Consider the following 22,365-nt stretch of genomic DNA (forward strand, 5'->3'; position numbering starts at 1 on the left):
AGGGACCTTAAAGGCTTCTGAGTCCAGCTTGCTCACATTGGAGCTTGTTTTAGAAGAATTTCATAGACTTCCTTAGACCCCTCTGAGATTTGGGGAGCTAGAGGATGAATACAGGGTTCTTAAGAACTGCGTATGTTCATTTTAAAAGACTCCAAAAGGTGACACTTTAATTAACTAATGATAAACGCGTTCATGAAAATGAACCAAGTTTCCCAAACTCTCTTCTCCAAAAAGAGAACAAAATTATTCCATAATTATGTAATCACTTTCCCTTTTTTCACTGTTTCCACATGAAGCGGCCATTTTTAAGAGGGGGAGGTAACATATATGGTTTTTTTGAGGGGGAGGTTATATGTTAAATGCTTCCATTTCGACATAGCTGATGAATAAGTGAAGTAAGAGTAGTTAGTTAAATAAGAATAAACTAAGTAATGTAACTTATTGAAAATGAGCAAGGCAAAAGCCACTTTTTTTAGTTTGAAGATGTTACAACAAACTGATAAACATGACAAGAATAAAAAGTCAGTGAAGTAAATTTGAGACATTTCTAAGTGAGATTTATATAGGATCCAAAAATGCAGAACCACAGCCCTTCCTGTCTCATAGTTTTGTTCAGGTACCCTTATTCTAGGTGGCACACATTGATTTAACATTTTAATGGAAATGGTAATCTTTAAAAGAAGTCCCAAAATTTACTATTTTATTAAAAATTTTAATGTAGTTATATTCCACTACAGTTCTAGTTTGTCATAGTGTATGGGTGACCCTGGGTTCTCAAAATCTTTGTCTGTGGAATGAAAACCCTGATAAGTTCAGTACTGAATAGACTTCACCTAGGGGTCCAGTGATGTACTGTAACCTGAGGACCAACTTTTCTAATAGAGGGACTCTTGACCAAAGGACTAATGATTATTATTTATTTTTTTTTTTTTGTGAGGCAATTGGGGTTAAGTGACGTGCCCAGAGCCACACAGCTAGTAAGTGTTATCTGTCTGAGGCTGGATTTGAACTCAGGTCCTCCTGAATCCAGGGCCAATGCTCTATCCACTGCACCACCTAGCTGCCCCCAACTAATGATTATTTTTATCTTGGTTGGAGTAGCCCATGAAAATAGTCTGATCATACATGGGATTTTTGCGGTATGTTGATCCACACAAATGAAACCATAGATCTTTTGAAGTATTGAAGGACTCCTAGCTATGTAATGTTTCTGTTTAAAGCATTGTACATCAAGCAGTAGAATATAGATACTCAAACAAGGGTAATTTGGAGCCTAAATTAACTGCTTGTTTAAAAAATAGTAAATTAAACATCTTTGTTTTCTCATTAATTTCTTGTTAATTATCTTTTTTTTTTTTTAGGGAGAGTAAAGTTATTTTATTAAATCATGCACATCATGTGTGTTAGTGCAAATAGTTTAATCTGTAGTCCAGAAATTCTATTGTATTTTATATCTTTACAAAATAGACTTAAAACAATTATTTACTTTAAATATGTAATTCTGAAGTTAAGCTGTTAATTATCTTGATAACCTATAATTTTAGATACACATATATTTTTCATTGTCACATAACAATGTAACATTTGCTTTTAGAAATACAAGTTGATTCAAAATGATTTAGATTTAGTAACAGAGGAAAGAATGATATTAGAGAATGAACTCAAAAAAATTAAAGGTCCAGAAAAAACAGAGGTTAGTATGATTTTAGAGTTTAAAAATAACAATAAAGATATTAGTAATTTGGGGTCAGGGCATCAAAAAGATATTTTTACAAATGTTTTTGGTTATCCGTAACATGTGTATTTGAAACAATACTGCTTTTAAAAATCATGAAATAAAACAGTGCTACTGTCTCAGTTGACATTAACTATCAGGTAAACTTAAAAAAGGAGGCAGCTAGGTGGCTTAGTGAATAGAACACTGGGCCTAGAGTCAGGAAGACCTAAATTCAATTGCAGCCTCAGACACTTACTAGCTGTGTGACCCTGGGCAAGTCACTTAACCTTTGTTTGCTTTAATCTACCAGAGAAGGAAATAGCAAACCACTCTAGTATCTTTATTAAGACAACCTCATGGACAGTACTAGTATGCTATGGTCCACAGGGTCACAGAGAGTTGGACACAACTGAACGGTAACAAAACTTAAAAAAAACCTTTAAAGTATTTTTGCTGTCATCACAATAGCTTTTATTCATTCATCTAACATTTATTAAATGCCTACAATATGCAAATCATTAGCGCATATGTTATAGGGGAAAAAGAGCTGACCTCAGAGTTAGGAAGACTTGGATTCAAGTCCTATATCATATATATACACATCATATACATATATTATATATATATATGCATATATATATCTCATACATGTGTATGTATGATGTAGGTATAGTATATACCCTATATATTTTTTATTTTTTTATTTTTTATGTATCATATATTACATATTATATATCATACTGTATATATTATTTATCATATATTATATAGGATGTATTATATCTATATCTATATCTATATCTATATCTATATCTAATCTATATCTATATCTATATCTATATCTATATCTATATCTATATCTATATCTATATCTATATCTGTGATCTAGGACTTGAATCCAAGTCTTCCTAACTCTGTGGTTAACTCTCTTTCCCTTGTAGGATATGTTTTAATGACTTGCATATAGTAGGCATTTAATAAATATATTGGTTGTTCACTGGTTAAGTCACTAAGCCTCTTAGTACCTCAGGTAATTTTTTTAAAACTATAAGCTGCAGAACAATAGCTGATCTGTTATGGGTAGAGGAAATTTTCTCACCTGGAATCTCCCTAAACCAATGAAATTACAAATCTGCCTCATCTCTTTTTACTCTGCCTACCCTTTTATTCCTCACCCTCCACTCTTGCCAATTGTAAGTCAGCAAATCTTTCAGCATTTATTAAGCAATTACCTTGTGCCAGGCACTGTGCTAAGTTTTGGGGATGCAAAGAAAGGCTAAAATATGGTACTTGCCCCAAAGGAGCTTCCATTCTAATGAGAGGGGGAACAACACGCAATAACTATGCACAAAAATGCAAATAACTGTGTACCTAAAAAATGTATGGAGGTAAATAGGAGGGAATCTCAGAGGGAAAGGACTAGAAACAAGGGGTCCAGGGAAGGCCTCCTGCAGAAAGTAACATTTGGGCTGAGTCTCGAAAAAAGTCCAGGAAGGGAGGAGGTGTAAGAGGTGAGGAGAAGAGCATTCCAGCCACGGGGGTTAGCCCCTGCAAAGGCACTCTCTCTGGACATGGCTGGTCAGGTGTGAGGAATAGGAATTAGGCTAGCATAGCTGGATGGTTGGGAAACACAGTGAAAGAAGACTAGAAAGGTATTAAGGAGTCAGATGATGAAGGTCTTTAAATGCCAAACAGGATTTCTATTTATTCCTGGAGTTACTGGAGTTTATGAAGTGGGGGGTTGGGGGAGAATGACGTGATCAGACCTGAGCTTCAAAATTACTTTAGACAGCTGAGTGGAGGATAGATTGGTGTAGAAAGAGACTTGAGGTAGGGAGAGCTACCAGAAAACTATTGCAATAGTTCAGGCAAAAGGTGGTAAGGTACAAGAGTGATTGTAGGAATGGAGAGAAAGGGATGTATACAAGAGATACTGTGAAAGTGAAAATGACAAGATTTGTTAACAGATTGGATACGCAGATCAAGTGCCTCTATTACCTTATGGTAATTAACAATAATAATAACCTCTACTCGTTGGCATCAAAAATCCTTCATGATTTTTCTCTAAACTACCTTGCCAGGCTTATTGAACATTATTCCCTGACATAAACTATGTGGTCTGGACAAACCGACCTTCTTGGTGGTTCTCGTTTCATCTCCCATCTTTTCGTGGACCTGGAATCCCCAATCCTCATTCTGCTTTTTAGAATTATTGGCTTCCTTCAGCGTTCAGCTGAGGTGTCACCTCCTCCATGAAGCCTTGGCTGATGCCCAGGTGCTAGTGTTATCCCCATGCCCCAAATCACCTAGTGTTGACTTGGTATATATTTTATATACACTTGTATGTGTATATGTCCCTTCCCCACCAGGAGAATGTAAGCAGAGACTCCTTTCTTCTTTTTCTTTATATTTCCAGCACCTAGTACATTTTCTGAAACACAAAAGGTGCTTAATAAGTGCTTATTGAGGTACCTAGGTAGTGCAGTGGATAGAATGCTAAACTTGGCATCATTGAGACCTGAGTCTGGGCTCAAACTCTTACCAGTTATGTGACTCTAGGAAAGTCATTTTACTTTTATCTTCCTCAGTTTTCTTATCTGTAAAATGAAGATAATAATAATACAACTACCCAGAGTGACTGTAAGGATAGTATTAATATTTGTAAAAAGTGGTTTGCAAACCTTGAAGTGCTATATAAATATTATTATTATTATGTAGCATTTCCAGTACTCCATTCTTTGCTGCCTTTCAGTGACATGCAAGGTAAACTGTACCTATTGTGATGCTCCTAGAGCTTCTGAAGTTGGAATTGGCAGCACCTACAAGAAACAATTCCTGTTGCAATTTTGTTGTAGGGGTAAGTGTTAAGGATTCAAGGAGTTCTATAGAAAGTCTTGAAGGTACTAGGGGAAAGAGAGGGAGAAGGAGAGGGAAAAAGAGAAAGAGACAGATAGACAAATGCAGGCTAATGACCAATTTTTGTGAATTACTGATTGCTTGAGGTTTTTAGAATATTGAGGCTTTCAGAATATTGAGAGGTTTTCAAAATGTGCTTAACACACGGCCTTATGCAAAGTAGGTGAACCCCAAAATGTCTTTGAATGACTGAAGGAAAAAGAATGAATAACAGTGTTTAGTCATTTTTTAGTCATGCCTGATTCTGTGACACCATTTGGTGTTTTTTTGGCAAAAATATTGGGAATTATTTGTCATTTCCTTCTCTAGCTCATTTTACAGTTGAGGAAACTAAGGCAAACAAGGTTAAGTGACTTGCCCAAGGTCACACAGCTAGTAAGTATATAAGGTCAGATTTGAACTCAGGTCTTCCTGACTCCAGGCCAGGCATCTATCCACTGTTCTACCTAGCTGAACTAAAAATAGATAAATGGATGTAATTATTCTGATAAAGCATAGTCTTTTTAAAACTGAAAGCTGCCTTTCCTCCTTTATCTTATGTTTTTTGTAGGCTACATTCCCCTTAAGGGATGTTGCTATCATCATGAAAATAATTACTCTAGCAGTTAATTAAATGACAAAATGCACCTAGCATTGGTACAACAGAATAAAATGACAGGCCTTGTGGACTTTATTCCGAGGGCATAAGACATACACCAGGACTTCTTGACATTGATGAAATTACAGGTGCAGACTAAAACAAAACAAAAACCAAAGGAAACTAGATAGATATTTGCCTATACTGGGTGGACTGAAAGGACCTTAAGAAAATTGGGGCTATTGTCATTATTTGTCCTATATTTATTTGATGGGTGGAAATATGAATTTTGGATAACCTTAGCACAGTGAATTTATTGTTGTAGAGAAGGTGTACTCTAAGGGACAAATGCCTATCTGACATTTTGTTGGGGCTATGTTGCCAATCCAATCTAAATGCTATAATAATATAATATAACTTCAATGAAAGAATGATTTTTCCTAGAATATTAAAAGCATTGGCTGTTTTCCTGCGTGCATAGCATATATAAGTCTGTTGTTGCTGAAAGATATATGGTAGGTGTCATCAGCCTGTAGTATTACCAACAATGATGCACAAGAATCAGTGTAAAAGACATTATTGAGGACATATATGGGTGCTTAAAAAGCACCCTGGTCAAGTAATGAAAAGAAATGAAAATAAAATAATAGCATATACCTATGCTGGGCAGATCCTTTATGGAGTGTTAACAAGAAAACATGGACAAAAATCACATAGGGTGAGAAATCTAGAAAGATTGTGTTTTCCCTCAGTGGAGGGCATATCTACAATGATGAAGTCACAGATTCATCACAATATTCAAGTAAAGTTTCAATAACCATTGTATACCAAATTAATTTGGTTATTTGACTTCCTTGGAAGATATGCAATAGGATATACAAAACACCTTTCCACATCAAAGATTCTATTATACTGTAAATCAAATGCTATTCCCCTACCACATGGTGGTGAACAAGGGGCCCATAACTAAGAATTTTGCTCTTGGGGCAAATACCATGAACTATTTTTAGGCTAAGTGGCTTGAAAATCATCCTCAGTAGGAGAGGAGGGGTTGGGGGTTATGGGAGACCATAGGATACCGTGGAGCCAGCCAGTGCTAGTGAAACTACCTAATCCCAGAAGAAATAGGCCATTTGATAGCTGCCTGTTTCAACTAATTATTCTTGGGTAACTAGGTCAGTTGTTTCATCATATTTGTCATGCAAGGAGCCTGATTATTGAGGGGTGAAGGTGGAATGGTGACTCTTGGCAGCAAACAAATAGATGCTTTTGAGGAAAGGGCTGAATGAGAGGAAATGACTTAGCCAAAGTCAGAGGGAGGTTGATTCAACTCTTTCTGAAATTAGTGCTGAGTTGAGGTGAGAAGCAAATGGAAACCAAGTCTCCTGGCCCACAGATTGTTGGAGCCAGAAAGGACCTTAGACACTACTTTGTCCACGTTCTTAATTTTACAGAGAAGAAAATATAGACTTGGAGTTACTGTGAGAGCAAGAACTGGAGCCCAGATCTCTTGACTTCTAGCCCAATGTTCCTTGAAGTGACATGTTGAAATTTGGCCTCTGTTCAAAGGACAAGGGCACTGACTCTTACAGAGTAAGGACTGTCTGGATTAATCAGGCTAAACTACTGAGCAGGGGGAAACCTCAGTCCTTCTAGGTATACCTTAGCCCCAAGTTCACCTCATGGGAAAATTTGAGTTGACTGGGTGGGTGAATAAGGTAAAAGGTCCTTGAGATAGGAGACAGAAGTGGGCCCAGGAAAGAATGGCCCTTCAGTATTCCATCCTTTCCCTCTGGTCTTGTATTGACTATAAGTATAAAATGAAAAAAAAAAACCCCTTATCTCCTGATAGCACCGTATGAGGATTTGCTATAATCTGTGATTATTTGTTCTGACTTTATCATTATCTAGCAATTGCTACAGAGAGAAAAGATACTCTTGGAGTTACAAAAGAAAAAATTAGAAAAAAAAGCATCCAGAGACTCAAGACTTGGAGATCTAGAGAGGTAAGAAATAAGGATAAGGGATAATTTTTAAAAAATGGATTCACATTGTTTCCATGCACTTTGTATTCCAGCTGATCTCTACTATTGTCTCCTTTGACCATGGCACTCTTATGGCTGTATACCTTGGCTCACATTATTACCTAGACCTGGAATGCTCTTCTTACTTTTCTCTATTGGCTTTTTTGTTTGGTTGGGTTTTTTAGGCAATTGCGGGTAAGTAACTTGCCCAGGGTCACACAGCTAGTGTCAGGTGTTTGGTCTGAGGCAGGATTTGAGCTCAGGTCCTCCTGACTTCAGGGCCGGTGCTCCATCCACTGTGCCACCTAACTGCCCCTTCTTACTTTTCTTTCTTGTAGAATCCCTACATATTCTTTAAACCCTAATTCAAATGCCACCTCCTCCAGGAAATCCTCTCTGAACCCCCAATTAGTATATATGCCTCCCTTACCAGATCTCACATGGAGCTTGGTTTTATAACTTGCAGATGTACTCATCATATAGCTTTTTGTGTTATAGTTGTATATGCTAGTAATTAGTATTTTTATCTTCATTCTCCCCTTCTTCCCATTCTAACAAGGATATAAGTTCATTGAGGGCAGGAATTTATGTAAACTATGTATCTTCTGAAAGGCCTTGCACAGTGCTCCAAGCACAATAGGTATTTAATGTTTGTTTTATCATACATCAAGAAAGACTTCAAACATTTTTTCACCAGAACTCTCCTTCTATAAGGAAGTCTCAGGAACTTAGAGTCTTAGACAGGTGACTGGGCCACTGGGAGTGACTTGACTTCCCCAGGGTCACACAACTAGTATGCCAAGTATTCTGACTATCGGGCTGGCTGTTGACATATTATGCCATGCTACCTCTTTATTAAACTGAGGCAGCTGGAGCCAGTTAATTGAAAGGCATTTATTAAATACCAGTTATATTTCATGATGGGCAGCTAGGTGGTACAGTGGGTAGTGTGATGGGCCTGAAGTCAGAAACACTCATCTGCCTGAGTTCAAATCTGGCCTCAGACACTCACTAGCTGTGTGTCCCTGGGCAAGTCACTTCACCCATTTGCCTCAGTTTCCTTATCTGTAAAATGAGCTGGACAAGGAAATGGTAAACCACTCTAGTATCTGCCAAGAAAACCCCAAACTCCAAATAGGGTCACAAAGAGTTAGACATGACTGAAAAACCACCAAACAATATTTCATGAACTATCCTTGGTGCTAGAGATATAGAGATAAAAACAAAATGGCCTCTGTCCTATATACACGCACACAAATATGTATGAATATATGGATACGCACACACATATATAAAGTAAATGCAAGGTAATTTCAGAAGAGGAAACAAGTACAAAGTATTTGAGGAATCAGGAAAGGCATTATGTAGGGGGCAGTGCTTGATCTGAGCTTTAAAGGAAGCTAGAGATTCTGAGAGATGAAGGAGAGGAGGGAGTGCATCAAAGGTCTGGGCACAGGCACAGAGAAGGGCAATGGGATAATGTATGTGAGGAATAGCAAAGATGTAAATTTACCTGGACAATAAAGAGAGTGAAAGGTAATAATGTAGACTAGATGTGGAAAAGTAAGGTCAAGGCAGATTATGAAGTGTTTTAATTATCCACAGAGGAGTTTTTAATTTATCCTAAAAGCTATCTCACAAACCACTTTATGTTCTTATGAAGTTTGAGTATCAACCTCCCAGGAGAGTTGTAATAGTTTTAAGTTGTTACTAAATCCTGTTTTAAGTTTGTTTCTGTTAGAAATACTATTGTAAAGATCCTGTGTTTAGCATTTGTGAATGTGTATTTGTGTGTGATCTGTCCCATTTACAATAAATATCTTTTTACTCCCTCTTTTGGAAGGTACTAAACCTGAGCCATGACCTAATTTACTATAATCACAATTGTCCTGGCATCGAGAGGTAGGCATCTTAATGAGCCAGTGATTATAAGAACATAAGGATCCTTCTTATTAGAGGCAAATCCCCACTTTGAGTTGAACCTAGTGTACACCTTATACCTAGATAGAGAACCTGGAATGAATTTGGTGCTCTAGACCCTGTGGATCCAGATGAGCAGTTCCTTAGTGCTAACCTAGGTAATATATATTTAAATACACACAGACTTGTGATGCTTAGCTCCTATAAAAGACTACTGTATATGTCTGATTCTTGCTCACTATTATCTAGTCTATTGGAGTGATCCATTTTTTTTATTCAGAATCATGTAGTTTAGATAATTGCTGTTTTAAAGTATTATTCAAAGTATTATTATTATACCTGAGAGTATGGATCTTTTATTTTTATAACTCTTAAATGGTATTGGACCAAATCTAATTTGGATAGTGTTATTCTTTCTATTATGTAAGTTCAACATAACCATGCATATTGAACATCTCTATAATTACTCAGTTTTGTAAACAACGCTTTACAGTTGATTCTCTATGTTAGTCATATGTCTTCATAGAGTAATTCCAATATATGCATCTATGCATACATTTTGTCGTATTTTAAATTATGTTTCTCTATTACTTTTTCAGTTAAAAAATTTTTTGGGAGGTAATATCACTAAATCATGGAATTTCACAGTCAGTACAGAGTTAGGACCTTGGGGCCATGTGGTTAGTCCAACCCATACCTGAACAAGAATGCTTTCTACGATATACTGACATAGTCATTTAGTCTTTGTTTTAAGTCCACCATTGGGAGGGAGTACACTACCTTTCTAGGCAGCACATTTTGCTCTTGATCCACCATGAGGTATATGTGTTTGAGAATGAATTTTTCACGAAGAAGTTGGACTTGATGGTTCAGGACCTTTTTTTTGGCTACCTTTTGAGTCCAACCAGGTATTCTCCTTCATCTGCAATTCTTTGAGTTTGACTATGCGTTCACAGGAAACATATACGGTCTTGAAAGAAACTCCCAGGTGTTCTATTTCCTTTGCCCCATTCTAGTTCCTGCGTATTTAGGTCATGATGGTGTGCCTAGACTTTTGACAATCCAACTTCCTGTATCTCCTGGCATTTCCATCCTCCTGGTTCCTTGCTGGCTGACTGGCTGGTTTATGACCCGTTGTATTTCCTGGCCCTGTGTTACAGTTTCAGTTTTATCCCCCATTAGAATCTTAAGTTCTTTCAGGATGAGACTATCTTGCTTGCTTGTTGGGGTGTATGGGGTATTCTAAGAGGACTAGCACCTTTTGCATGAGGGCTTCCTGAGCCCTCTTCAGGGCTGCTCATCCATTTTAGTTGTCCACCTGTCACCCAACTCTTACCTGTAACTCCAAGAAGCTGTAGCTTATACAGTAGCACACCCTTGTCTTGGCAGACAGGACAGAAAAGGTTGAGGATAACTGATAGAGCTCAAACATGTTGGTGAATTAAGTGGATTTCTACTCCAAGCATGTGGAAGCTTCCCTTGGCAGAATAGGCAGATGAGAACAATTTGTCCCAACCAAAAGAAGCAGGTGCTGTGGAGTTCTTAGAACTTGGTTAGACACCAAAGACGCCAAAGTCATCCATTGCATCCTGGGCCATTGCCTAACTTTTGTCTTGCCACTGGACTTTTGTGACTCTGGAAGAAAGAGTAAGGCTGATGACTGTGCAGCTCTGCTTCACTTAAATCCAATTCATGCACAAGTCAAGACATCATCCTGTGATGTCACTGGTTCTCTTTGAAAATGAAGGACAGTAGATCTTGTTTGCTTGTATTTGTAACCTGAGCACTAAGCACAGTGCCTGGCACAGATTCAGTGCTTAATAATTTAATAACTTAACAATTAATTGCTTCATCCATCTCTCTTTCTTTGTTTCTGTCTCTTTCTCCTTTCTCTCTTTCCCCCCCTTTTCCACCTCTACATCCCTTGATGATTCCTATTTATTCTTTTTTCCTAACCTCATATGTCAATTTTTTAGTTTAAATAGTAATCTTTAAACATGAAAAAATTGATTTCTTTGTTTATCTCTTCCTTTGTTTATTCATCTTTTGTTTATTCCTTCCTACCATATTTATTTACCTTTCTTCTGCATTTATTTGATGTGTCTGCAAGACACTTCTTGTTCTGTTTAGCGTTTTTCCCTCTAAAAATATTTGAAATGAATCTCCTTTGTTGAAGTCCTTTTTTTTAAATTTATGATTAGTCTCAGGTTTGCAGGTTATGTCTTTTTGAATTGCAGGTTGATCTCTTGCTTTTTTGAATATTCTATTCCATTCTCTCTTACTGTTTCCCATAGCTGTAGAATAAGTTTTTGTTATTCAATTTTTTCCCTTAATATCTGTAGACATTTCTCCTGCCTACTTGGCAAATTTGTTGTGACTGTGATAAGCTCAGTGTGACAAGCTGAGCCTTGAAGGATGTGCAAGTAGAGAGGAGAGAAGAGGGATTAAGAATTTGATTAAAAGTACAGAGGTACAAGGTTTTTCCGCCGTGAAAAGACTACCTTGACTTAAAGAGAGGGTTTGTATAGGGGAGCAGAAGAAGATAAAAGAGAAATATAAGGCCTAGAGAGTCTTGAAGACGTAGGAGGGAGGCTATTGTAGGATTCCGGGAATAAAGCAATAAGGGTCTGAATCAGGATTGCAGCAGTGGCGTTGGAAAGGAAGAGACAAATTTGAAATATATTATAGAAAATTTTTTAAAACATTTTTTTCTATAAGCTTTTTACCAATCTTTTATTAGGGCTGCTTTGATTAAGGAAGACCCTTGCTCAACTTCCAGAGGTGGGGAACCTGTGCCCTTGCGGCCACATGTGGGGATTTGTTATGTGAAGTTTGGATTCAGTCAAAGGGCCTCACTTGAAGACTTAGAGGGCCACATGCGGCCTAGAGGCCACAGGTTCCCCACCCCTGGCCTATTTGGAATATGTCCTAGTCTACTCCAGTAACCACATACAATAACCTATCTATGAATAGCTCATCTTGGCAAGACTATGATAATATCTGCCATACATTTATGTAAAAGAACATTTAGCAAGTAGAACTTCTTAGTTTCATCCTTTCCTCCTACATCAAGCAAATGGATTCCCAGAATTTGAATAATAGATTAGAGTGGAACTAAAGCCCATTCTTGGGCTTCATAGCATATCACTACAGTTCTCCACACTGATTATATCTCTGAGGCTCAAGAGACTTTCACCATTCTTTTTTTTTTTTTGCATTTCAATAGTTTTATTGAAAGGTCACTTCCTTAGTACCAGAACATTAAGGTACTTTGTTAGGTTACTTCAGCCAACTTAAGTTTGCATTGATGAATTAGAAAGGAAATTCTTCACTGAATCAGGTGTTTAGGAATAACTGAAGAGTGCATCTGCAAAACGCTTTACAAAATGAAGCATAAGACATATGAGACATACTGTGGTTCTTTGGTTTATCTTCAAAGGGAAGTTTTTTCCCCCACAACATGATGTCAAAGGGAAATTTGAACTCTAGTTATAGCTATTGTGGAAGTTAAGCTATATATTGCACTGATTAACTGTATGCTTTCCCAACCCTATATGTCAATTTAGATTCATTAACCTACAACTAGCCTTAAGTGCTCCACCTATCACATAATTAGTCAATTAAATTGCTGCTTACTTGAATCTGGATAGACAACTCACTTTAGTCTAAGTTGAACTGTTACGGGGGCATTATAACAATAGCATACCCCATATGTACTGCTTTTAAATAGAAAGCTCTATATGAAAGTTCCAGTTTCATACCAACTGTAATCCTTATTTAAAAGCTCTAGAGTGTTAGCATTAGCATATATTGCTTTAGAAGGGTACAGCTGAGGTTTCAGATTGGCAGACTATGAGAGTTGCTTGTACAACAGAAATTTTCTAAGGAGCTAGATACTGAGATAAAAATCATTCTATATAAAACTTTGTATACCATATCACTTGTTCCCTAGGATAATTTTGAAGATCACTTAAATTTAACATGTCTGTCTACAACTTTAATAGGATTTTATAATCAAATTTAAATGAAAAATATGCCAAACAAAAATAAATCTTTAGAATTATTGTATCATCTAGTTGTATAAGGCTTTAACAAGGTTGTTTATACTGCCTCAAAGACTAGTAACCCTGACACTATACTAAAGTGCATCATACCATTTTTCTGAAGTTTGATGTGAACTTGCATCACAATTAAAATAACATCAATTAAAGTCAATCACACCTTGCCATCAATACTACTTATAATCAGTATGCTGATCCAGGTACTACTAGACTGGATCAATATTAACTGATAATTCACAGTATGGTCTTCCATCCTTATTCTATATTAGGGTTCACATTTGAGTTTTAGTTTTTATAAACATACTTCAAAGATGATCATAATTTAGTCCCAAACACATTTCCAACTGCAGCACACATAATCAATTTCCAACTATAGCCTGTTTTCCTCTTAAGTCTGAAAACATCAATGCTAACCTAGTTGCTATGTTTCAGGCTTCACAGCTTAAGTCCATTCTAATATTGGAGTCCACAGTTCTGATGTGAAATAAGCCTTCAAAACAGTTGAATTTCTTCACCATAAGAATCCTATTAAGATCCAGTTTCAGGGATTGTTGGAAAATGAGCGATTTTGTAATAACTATGCTTCAACTGACGTGCAGTGCGCCCAGACACAATCCACTTCAACTTCTGAACATTTGGTTTAGAACACTTGTTTGATGAGTATTCAGTTAGGCACTTTGCTACAAGTTCCTGACAGAAGGTCAGATCTCTGCAATTTATCTTGGAATGTTTCTGAAGACGTTCTACTCCTTCTGTCAATTCTATAAATTTCTGTGCTTGAATCTCCAGTGCAATTATAGACAATGCCAATACAGAAGGCTTTGCTTTAGAAAACATAATCGTACAGTGGCATGCCTTAAGCTGAGCATCCAGTCTTTCAAAACTCAGGTTCTTTCTCCTTTCAAATGGTACGTGTTCATGAAGGAGTGAATAATAGAGCTGTAAAAACTGAAAGGCAGTAGTAGCTTTGACTTTCCAACACACCTTCTCCCACACAATCTTTTCCATTCTCATCAGGTCAGAAACTGAATTTGTATTGGCTTATTCGTATCAAATCAGTGGCTAAAGGGATATTTCTGTCTTCCTCTGTGGATTTCACAGCCAGATAGAAGCAACTTAATCCCACACATCCAAGATGTTTGGGATGTACCCTCATTTTGGATAGAAATCTGTCCAGTAAATTCACAGCTAGAGAAAAAGTCTCTGTGTCAAAACCAAAGAACTGAGTTAGGCTAAGAAGGTCTTTCACTTCGAAGTACCTCAGTCTTGCAGTCATCCGAAGGCCATTATCATGAGCAGATTCAATTAGTCTCAAGCCACAGACCTTTGGCTGGCATCTGGATTCCTGTTCCAACAGAACATTCAGCTGGTGCAGCAGTTTCTGAGCTTCAGTTGTTACCAATGTCTATCATCTTGATCTCCTCGCAGCAGCTCTTCCTCAGTAGCAAGCCTCCCCGGCCCCCCCCCCCGGGCCTGTCCTCTCCTCACCCTGCAAAATTAGTCCAAACGTCCCGGACGACGCGGGAACTATGTAAGGGAGAGGAGAGGGGCCCAGGGGGGAGAGGATGGAGGGGGTTTGCGGGGCAGTGGCTCCAGTGAGCTGAGAGTGATGCTAGTCCCAGGCCGCGGAGCTCTTGACTTTCACCATTCTTACTCATGGCTGCCTCTGTCTTTTGCCAGTCATTATAGGTTCTGAAGATACCTTCAAGATAGTTGTGGGAACACTTTTATACCAGTCTGTCAGTCAAATCAGCAAACAATTATTGTGTTTATTATGTGTTACTATATGTTTACACTATGTTACATGCTGGATTGAGATGCATATTGTGGCCAAATGCCTATTGCTATTCTCAGAAGTCAGTTCTTATTTCCATAGTCCACCACTTCCGTAGCTCACTATTCCTGTGTCTGCCAGTGCCTCTACAACAACCAACCATGGAAACAGCCATGACAGTGCTGCAGACTTCCCTACCTTTTTAATTCACAAGTTCCAATCCTGGACATGTCTGCCATGGGATACTGGTTTGCAAAGATCAAGAAAAAACATCTAAGAAGAAAAAACAGTCAGAGGGTTCTGGGAAAGCTCACCTTTTTGTGGTTCCCTTGTACTAGCTGCCAAGTGAGTGAGTTTTTACCATGGTATAGAGAAGGACCCATCTTCTGTCCTTCACTGTAGTCATATACTGCCACCTGAAGAGTCTAGAGGGCCAGCCAGAAGCATTTCCTTCTTTTAAGAGACACAGTATTCTATTTTCCAGTTAGTCAGCAAGCATTTTTAAGCACTTCCTATGTGCCAGATATTTATCTAAGCACTGGGGATATTAAGAAAAACAAAAACACGATCTCTGTCCTCAAGGAGCTCACATTCTAATGGAGGAAACAATGTGCAAATAATTATGTCTATAGTTATATATTGAGAGCATATAGAGTAAAATAAAGATATATAGTGTGTAAGTGGACATAATTTCAAAAGGAAGTTACAAGCAGTGGGGGTTGAGGGTTGGGGGGTGAGGAGGGTGGGTCTGGACAGAAGGCCTCTTACAGAAGGTGGGGCAAAAAGGGCAGCCAAGAGATGACTCAGGGTTTACGATAGCATATAGTAAACTCCTTTAAACTCTGAGCCACTGTATGGCCAGATGTAGCATAGAATTTCATCATCTCCAAAAGGCCCAAGAATGAGTCACTATGTCCTCGGATTCCTAGGAAATTTCCACAGGAGCCCTGGATACATGCTTCCTTGAGGAGGCCCTATAGAACAATACCGAGTAACTCAATATTGTTTTATTTCTTGGGTATGTCTTGTTTTTCCAATTAAAAGCCTTCTGCTCTTAAGGAACTCACAATATTCAGAAGTAAAACATAAACTCCTTGAGGGCAGGGGCAGTTTCTCATCCTGCTCCACTTCTTCCTCCTCCTCTGCCTCCTTTTCCTCTTCCTCTTCTTCTTCTGTATCTGTCACAGCAACAAGCACAGAATTGGCCTTTCAATTTTATTTTTTGTGGACAGTCAAGTGAGGGTATTTCATCTTGTCACATCTCACATGTTTAACTTCCTATGAAGGATGTCTTTCTGGGAAAGAATAATTCAAAGAAAGGGTGAAGCGGCCCTTTCCCAAGTTGTTTTCTTTTCCTCAAGTAAACCATCATCTTTATTGTTTTTAGTTTTTTTTTTTTAACCTACACTGTGTTCCTTTATTTCAGCACTGTTAGCTACTCAGTCTCAGCTACCTGATCGGTTTAAAAAAAAAAATCTTTGGGAAATATTGCCATCTTGTGGGCTCTTAGAGTATTGCTGCGTAAATCCCTCCTCCAGCTTTCCTGAGAAGTGATTATTCAGTCTCTGCTAGAATGTCTGCAGTGACAGAGAACTGTATCATGGAGAAGGTTGGGTGGGCAGTCAGTCAAGTAGCAAACAGACAACATGCAAATAGATATGTACACATATGTATCTAGGTATGTGTGCACAAACACATATATACACACATACAAGTGTGTATATATGCCAGGAAGTTTTATGACTTTCACATATACACAATGTGTATATACACACTCATACACATGCACATGTGTATGCGTATATATCCATGTGCACATGTATATGTATGTGTGTATATATACACGCACATATCTATTTACATGTTGTCTCCTCCATTAGGCAGACTGTGAGCTCCCTAAGAACAGAGACTGTTTTTTTGTTTGTTTGTTTTTTGCCGTTCTTTGTAAAGGGAAAACCTTCTTGTGGAAGATGAGACTTCAACTGAGACTTGAAGAAAGCCAGGGATCCTGTAAGGCAGAGATGAAGAGGAAAAGTGTGCCAGCCTGGGCATTATGGCCAGTGAAATGGTTGGAATGAGGAGGTGGAATGTCCTGTGTGCAGAACAGCCAGTGTCACAGGACCACAGAAAAGGAAGAGCAAGGTGTAAGAAGGAGGGGAGTAAGGTGTTAGAAGCCTGGAAAGGTAGGATGGACGCAGGAAAGGAATGGCTTGAAAAACCAAGCAGAGGAAGAAATAGGGAGCCCCTGGGGTTTATTGAATGGGAGGGGGTGACATGGTCACACTTGGGCTGCAGGAAGAACAATTGAATGGCTGAGTGGAGGAGGAACTGGACAAGAGAGAGACCAAGTGGGAAGCTATTGAAAGAGTCCAGGCATGAGGTGGTGAGAGCCTGCACCAGGATGGTGACAGTATCAGAAGAGATAAGGAGGTATATGGGAGAGATGTAATGAAAGAAGAATAGACAGCACTTGAGAACTGATTGGACGTCAGCAATGACACTCAGGCTGTGAGCTTGGGTACCTGGAAGGATGGCAGAAAGTTAGAAAGAGAGGAGGGTTTGGGATGTTGAGTTCAAGATGTTTTGGGGACATCCAGTTCAAGATGTCTAATAGGCAATAGGAGATGTGAGACTGGAGATCACTCCATTATCAGACAGCTCTAGCTGTCCAACAGTTCAATTTAATTCAACAAACAATTATTAGGCTACTTTGTATTACATGCTGGTGATATCAAGATAAAAACCATAGTCTTTTCCTCAAGGAGTCTGCATTCTTCAGGTCTTCCTCATGTTGAGCTAAATGCTGACTTTCTGAATCACCCCAGTTTTGTCCTCTGTGTCTAGACCTTCCAACAACATAGAGGATCAAAGAATTTTTGCAACTATAGAGCTAGTATTTATATAGCACTTTAAGGTTTGTGAAATCATTTTACAAATATTACCTCATTCAATTCTTATAATGTTTAGTATCCTCATAATAACAATGTTTGTTGAATTGTAGGTAGTGAGTCTGGCCCTGAGGGGTATGGAGGCATTCATTTATGAATCTGATATGGCCAATCAATTAGTTAATTAACAGTATTTATTAAATGCCTGCTATGTGCCCTGGAAGGTAGGTGCTATTATTCTCCACGTTTTACAGATGAGGCAACTTAGGCAAACAGAAGTTAAGCAGCATGCCCAGGGTCACAGAGCTAGTAAATATCTGAAGCTGGATTTGAACTCAGGTTACCTAACATGAGGATCGTGTGTTTCAAACCATTCTTTAGACATGCGAACAAAGAGAAACGTAAATGAGTTACTTCTTGTCAAATGTCAACAGGTAAGGACAGAGTCAAGATTAGAGGTCAAGCCTTTTGGCTTCCAATCCAGTGTTCTTTCCACTCCACTTGAAGAAGCATTCTACTGTACTCTTTGGAACAAAGAGTTTGACTGAAGAAAGCTGTTAGTGACACTAGGACAAAGAGGTTTGTTGTAGTGGCAATTTGGTGGCAAGCTTTTTGACTGTGTCTTAATTCATCTTTTCATTCCCAGGGATTAACACAGTATCTTTCAGATAATAGGCATTCATTAAATAAAGGGCAAATAGCTGGTATAGGGCACTGGATTTGGAGTCAGGAAGGCCTGAGTTCAAGTATAGCCTCAGATACTAATGGTGTGATTCTGGGCAAGTCACTTAACCCTTGCCTCAGTTTCCTCATCTGTGAAATGGGAATAATAATAGTACCTCCCAGGGTTTCTATAAGGGTTAAATGAGGTAATATTTGTAAAGTGCTTTGCAAACCTTAGGGTGTTTTTTAAAATGCTAGCTTTTATTATTACTAATATATTACCATATATTAATATAACATATAATACTATAATTTGTAATAATAATATTTTTGTAGCTAGTGAGTCTGTTATGAGGGGTAGGAGGCAGCTGTTTGTGAACCTGATATGGCCAATCATTTAATAAGTTAACAAGTATTTATCAAAAATGCCTACTTCAGGCCAGGCACTGTGCTAGGAACCAATGAGGTGTGCTACACTCTTTGAACCAGGGAGGGATGAACAACCTGCCAAGACCTGTCAAACTTGCCAGTTGCTACCCTGTTGTAGCAATTAATTTAGTGAAGAATGTTACCAGAGACCCAGAAAGTATTTCTAGGACACTGAAAGATTGGGAGGCCTAAGCAATGAGTGTTTTTAGTTTTCTTCCAAATAAAGACAGGAACTTTGGACGGGAAAGGAAGTTTTATAAATACACACATGTGTACATACACACACAGGCAGATGTGTGTGTGTTTATTCATGTATATGCAGATATAGGCGGCTCTCTAGTCACTATATCACATCGCCTCTTGATGAGCTAAGCTTATAAAAATAATAGATGGATGCACAACCAATGAAGAACACAAAGCAATAATAGCCTTAAGGAAGCTAAAGCCTATTATGAATTGGAGCTTATTGTGTGAAAAATGGAGAAAAGACATTTTAAGCTGCCTCTGGAGCAAGAGCAAGACAGAGAAAAGGCCTGCAGATTGGGGCAGGTGGTATCTTTTTATTTTTTGCAGACTTTGTTGTTGTTGTTCATGCATTTCAGTCATGTCTGAGTCTCTGTGACCCCATTTGGGGTTTTCTTGGCAAAGATACTGGAGTAGTTTGCCATATCCTTCTGCAGCTCATTTGACAGATGAGGAAACTGAGGTAAACAGAGTTGAGTGACTTCCCCAGGGTCACACAGCTTGTAAGTATCTGAGGCCAGATTTGGACTCAGGAAGGTGAGTCTTCCGGATTCCAGACTGGATACTCTATCCACTGCACCGCCTAGCTGCCCATTTAATGCTTGTTGGGATTTCATTCATTTTTTGGTCATGTCCAACTCTTTGTGACCCCATCTGGGGTTTTCTCTGCAAAGATACTGGAGTGGCTTGCCACTTCCTTCTCCAGCTCATTTTACAGATAAGGAAACTGAGGCAAACAGAGTGAAGTGACTTGCCCAGGTCACGCAGCTAGTCGGTGTCAGAGGCCAGAGCTGAACTCAGGAAGATGAATCGGCCTGACTCCGGGCCTCTTACTCTGTACACTATGGCGCCGCTTAGCCACCCTTTTTAAACTTTAGAGTCACTTAATTACTGGGATACAGGTGGTAGAAGAAATTTTTTTGAACTATATAGTGAATTATTTTACTTTTAAAGTGACCCTGATATAATGATTTCCAATGTAAGCACAGCAGAATACTTAGTAATTGCTTCATGAAGAATCTATGCTCTGGGCCAGCGTTGTCAAACTCAAATAGAAATAGAGGCCACTTACTATATGATCTGGGCCACGTGTTGACACCTCTGCTCTGAGTTAACTCTTTTAACCTCGGCCTGCATTACTATGTTGGGTTCCCAGAGCAAGCAAGGCTAAATTTTCTCCTCAGGGATCTAGGGATCAGGGGGTTCTTCTCCAAAGCTAAATGGGCACCAAGTGCCCATTGTAATGTGTGTCCATTGTTAAGCCTTGAGGTTCGCTTAATGAATTAACAACAATTAGCTTCTATAAAACGATATTTATTGAGAAGATATCGCAAGAACTGGAGTATAAACCTTTCCACCCAACACCTAGGGGCCCACTTTTCCCTCTACTACTTTAGTCCCTGGGGACAGTGGGTTCAGATTGAATATAGCTACTACAAAGCATTTCCCTAGTCCAGGAGAACCAATAGATGCGTGAGTTACTGTAGCTTGCTCTTGACTGCCTTTGATTCATTGCTATGTTGGGTCAAGCTTGAACTTGCTCTTCACAGAATCAGCACAGACTTCAGTATGGCTTCTAGTGGCTCACTTTCCCAGTCTTTGGAAGGTCAAAATGCTTCAGCCTTGTTGGATGTTCCATCTAAGAGCAGCAAAGAACAGATGCAGAAAGGAAAGAAACCAGAAGTTTATGGGCAAAGGTATGCTGGAGCCAAACCAAGAACTAATTATTAAGTTTTCAATATTAGTATTTATAATCTGAAATTGGCAAATGCAACAGATCAAGGATTGGTTTATTGTTTTGTTGATTGCCTAGACTTAATGAATGATGGATAAAATGTTAATAGTGTAAATTAAATTTAAAAGTATGTCCTGTGTACATTTTTTTTCAGAGCTGGTTAAACATTTGCCAGGTTTGTATATACATCAACCTGAGTGGGGAGTTTATAGCATGTCTTCCTCACTCAAGCCAGCTAGACAAGAAAGAGGGGGAGTGAGGCTCGCTTTGGATGATTTGTGACTCTTGAAGGCACCCTCAGTTCTGGGTCAGCAGCTAATCAAAAGTCTGCTTCTTCAGCATGTGGTTGTCAGATTAGAAAAAATGATAGAATAATTGTGTATGCTCTGAAATCCTCAAGGATTTCATCACTTGAGCAGCCTCACTTACTCTTAAAGGTTGGGTTCTGTCAGTCCCCTATTACACAAATGCAAGGAAGCAAGACAAGCCCTGCCTCAAAGAGCTTATATTCTAATGGAGAAAGACACACAAAAAGAGGAATTCAAAAATACTTCCTAGATAGATAAGTGAAAGCTCATCTATCAGAGCCCAGCACCCCAGGGGCAGAGTCCAAGTTTTCAGTGGGAGGGAGATAAGGATGATCTGAGTGCTACTGAGGAAGTTACATGAGGCCTAGTTCTTGTTAGAAAATTGAGGAGGAAAGGAATACTAACAGTAAAGAAGAAAACTTTGTGGCGGAAGTGCCAACGGATTTGAGAGTTGAAGGAAGATAAAGATTCTGACTGGTGGGGACGAGGGAGTATATTCCAGGTATGGACCATGGCTTGTACTGTCACCTCCACAGAGGTGGGAGGTGGAGTGTTGAATTCAAAGAATAGCCAGTGGTTTGATTTAGCTGGAGTATAGTTTGTCAAAGGAAATAGTACGAATTAAGCCTAGAAAGGTAAGCTAAGGAGTTTGTGTCTTATATTATAGACAATGGGGAACAAAGGAAGACATTTTGTTGTTGTTGTTGTTCTTACCACTTCTCATGCACAATACTCTGTCTGCTATTTCCTGGCAGCTTTTGGACTATCTCTTTTTTCATCCTCTGCTTTCTTTCTTATTTGGGTCTTTGTTTTTTCTCCTTACGTACCTTTGCATTTCTCCTTGCCGCTCTCTCTGTCTCCGTCTCTTTGTCGTTCTCTCTCTCTCTGTTTCTCGTAAAGGAAATAAGTACAAATTTCAAAAAAAGAATGGTGAAGTACCAGAACATCTTACTTGTTTCCTGAGGAATTTGTATGTGGACCAAGAAGCAACAGTTAGAACTGAACATGGAACAACTGATTGGTTTGAGAGCGGAAAAGAAGTATGACAAAGCTATAGATCGCCACCTTATTTATTTAACTTATATGCAGAGTCCATCATGCAAAAGGCCA

At 38.6% G+C, this 22,365-nt stretch overlaps 1 protein-coding gene and 1 pseudogene across 3 annotated transcripts in view; one reads left to right on the forward strand and one right to left on the reverse strand.

Annotated features, from left to right (window-relative positions):
* The window catches only part of CCDC7 (coiled-coil domain containing 7), a 129,645-nt gene that overhangs the window by 78,212 nt on the left and 29,068 nt on the right, over positions 1-22,365 (forward strand). For 2 of the 3 annotated variants that reach the window (XM_078152215.1, XM_020990456.2), the window contains exons 12-14: positions 1,595-1,693; positions 7,122-7,216; positions 20,763-20,909. In XM_078152215.1, coding sequence (XP_078008341.1) covers positions 1,595-1,693; positions 7,122-7,216; positions 20,763-20,909 — 341 coding nt within the window. The remainder of the gene's footprint in view (positions 1-1,594; positions 1,694-7,121; positions 7,217-20,762; positions 20,910-22,365) is intronic. The other variant, XM_020990460.2, reaches the window with a different exon arrangement.
* Positions 12,886-14,605, reverse strand: LOC110211247 (cyclin-G1 pseudogene; annotated as a pseudogene).

This window comes from Phascolarctos cinereus, unplaced genomic scaffold (genome assembly GCF_003287225.1).
Source record: "Phascolarctos cinereus isolate Bilbo 61053 unplaced genomic scaffold, phaCin_HiC Scaffold_1;HRSCAF=81, whole genome shotgun sequence".
Classification (NCBI taxonomy): Eukaryota; Metazoa; Chordata; class Mammalia; order Diprotodontia; family Phascolarctidae; genus Phascolarctos; species Phascolarctos cinereus.